Below are 1,640 nucleotides of genomic sequence, written 5' to 3' on the forward strand. Positions count from 1 at the left end.
GGCCACTGCCATGTCACTGGCACTGCTGACTACCTCAACGGTACTGGTGTCCCTCACAGCCCAGGCTGCTGGGCAAGCACCCTGTGACTTCCCATTACCCAACTCTCTCTGTGTCCACAGCAGAGGATTCGGCACCTTTAGCTGTGGTGGTTCTAAACTGATGTACTGAAAGCAGCTGAAAGCAAGCCCAAAGCATGAGCAAACTCTGACTTTTTGCTTTTTGACAATGAGGTAAAGTCGTCCTACATGATTTGGATTTGTCAGCTTTGATGTGGAAATGTATGCTCCTGCCTTTCCCCCTGTACAGAGAACCAGGTGTCTGTCCTCAAGCAATAGGTTTTCAAACCTACTTTTTAAGGGTTTGGTAGCTCTTCATTTTCTATCAAATAATCCTTTTTCATATAATTAGCACCCCTCACCAACCTCCATACTCCAAGATAGGCATCCTTCAGCGAGCTCCTGTTCACGTCTTGTGTGCCGGTGGCTTTTCCCTGGACCACTGGTCCCTTGGCAGGTTTCTCAGTGCCGTCCTTCTCTTCGTCTCTGCTCTGGCTGTCCCCTGTGGCTGATCCTTCCACCGCTGCTTCCTCAGACCCCTTCTCCTGGGAAATTGCCTCCATTGCAAACAGTGCTTGGTCTCCAGCCTGCCTCTTTTCCCCCTCTTCTCTAGCTTCTTCCTCCAGGTCCTCATAATTGCTCTGCCGTCTGGTCTCAATGTACTTGGCCACACAGTAAATGACAGACCCCAAGGTGTTGACCACAACACCGGCTATAAATAACCTCGTGGGCTCCACATCATTGAATGCCACCATGCCCACCGTGATGGTTGCTATGCTCTTCACCACCCCTACGAAGCTGGTGGTCACAGCCGAGTTAATGTAAGTGCAGTGAAGGGTGGTAAAGTTCATGGCACAGCTAATCAGGACGCAAGCAATAAAGATGCATACCATGGCAGGGTCCTTCCACCCCGGGAAGGACCAGACGTTGATGGAATCCATGCTGGCAAAGGAGCAGATGATGAGAAAAGGGGTGGCTGAAACAGCGATGGCGTACTGAGCTGTCAGGGGTCCGTATTCACTGTCTACACTGGTCTTCTGAATGAGCACCAGGTAGGCAGCGTGTATCAGCACGGCCAGCACGCCTGTCACATAGCCCATAGCATCCCCTGTCAGGTCACCAGCTCCTGTCGGGAGAGTCACAGGAAGAAACGAGCACGGTTTTCACATGTGAGACAGAAAGAGGGCATCGTTTGGGGCTGGGGGGATATTTAAGAAACAGGCATCAGAGCACTTCCCAGAACTCCTAGGATTTGTCATGCTTGTCCCAAGGTTGGACATGCTTACACAGATACATCACCCAACAGATACACCTTTTATTTTTTCTTTCTGCAAAGCTACTGAATGTCTTTCACTCTCCCCCTAAATCCCTCAGCCAAAATTGGATTGCGCTCTTCCTTTTGGGAAGACATTATGGGAGATTTGCAGCTGAACAGCACATACACACAGCAACTCTGCGCATCCTCTTGCCAGCATGGACACATGTGAGCTCTAGCTGGCCGGTCTGCCTACCCTCCAGCCCCCCGTCCCTCCTTCTGCCTTCCTGTTCCCCCCAGCAAGGCCAAGCCATGTTGGGTCCCCACA

The 1,640-nt window shown here is 51.3% G+C and overlaps 1 protein-coding gene across 1 annotated transcript; it reads right to left on the reverse strand.

The window, feature by feature from the left end:
• Positions 1-353: 353 nt before the first annotated feature.
• Positions 354-1,183, reverse strand: SLC35D3 (solute carrier family 35, member D3; the record flags this gene model as incomplete). The annotated part of the gene is made up of 1 exon (XM_010137562.1): positions 354-1,183. A coding segment is annotated over one exon (830 nt), but the record flags the coding sequence as incomplete, so codon positions are not given.
• Positions 1,184-1,640: the final 457 nt, after the last annotated feature.

This window comes from Buceros rhinoceros, unplaced genomic scaffold (assembly GCF_000710305.1).
Source record: "Buceros rhinoceros silvestris isolate BGI_N320 unplaced genomic scaffold, ASM71030v1 scaffold12426, whole genome shotgun sequence".
NCBI classification, from domain to species: domain Eukaryota; kingdom Metazoa; phylum Chordata; class Aves; order Bucerotiformes; family Bucerotidae; genus Buceros; species Buceros rhinoceros.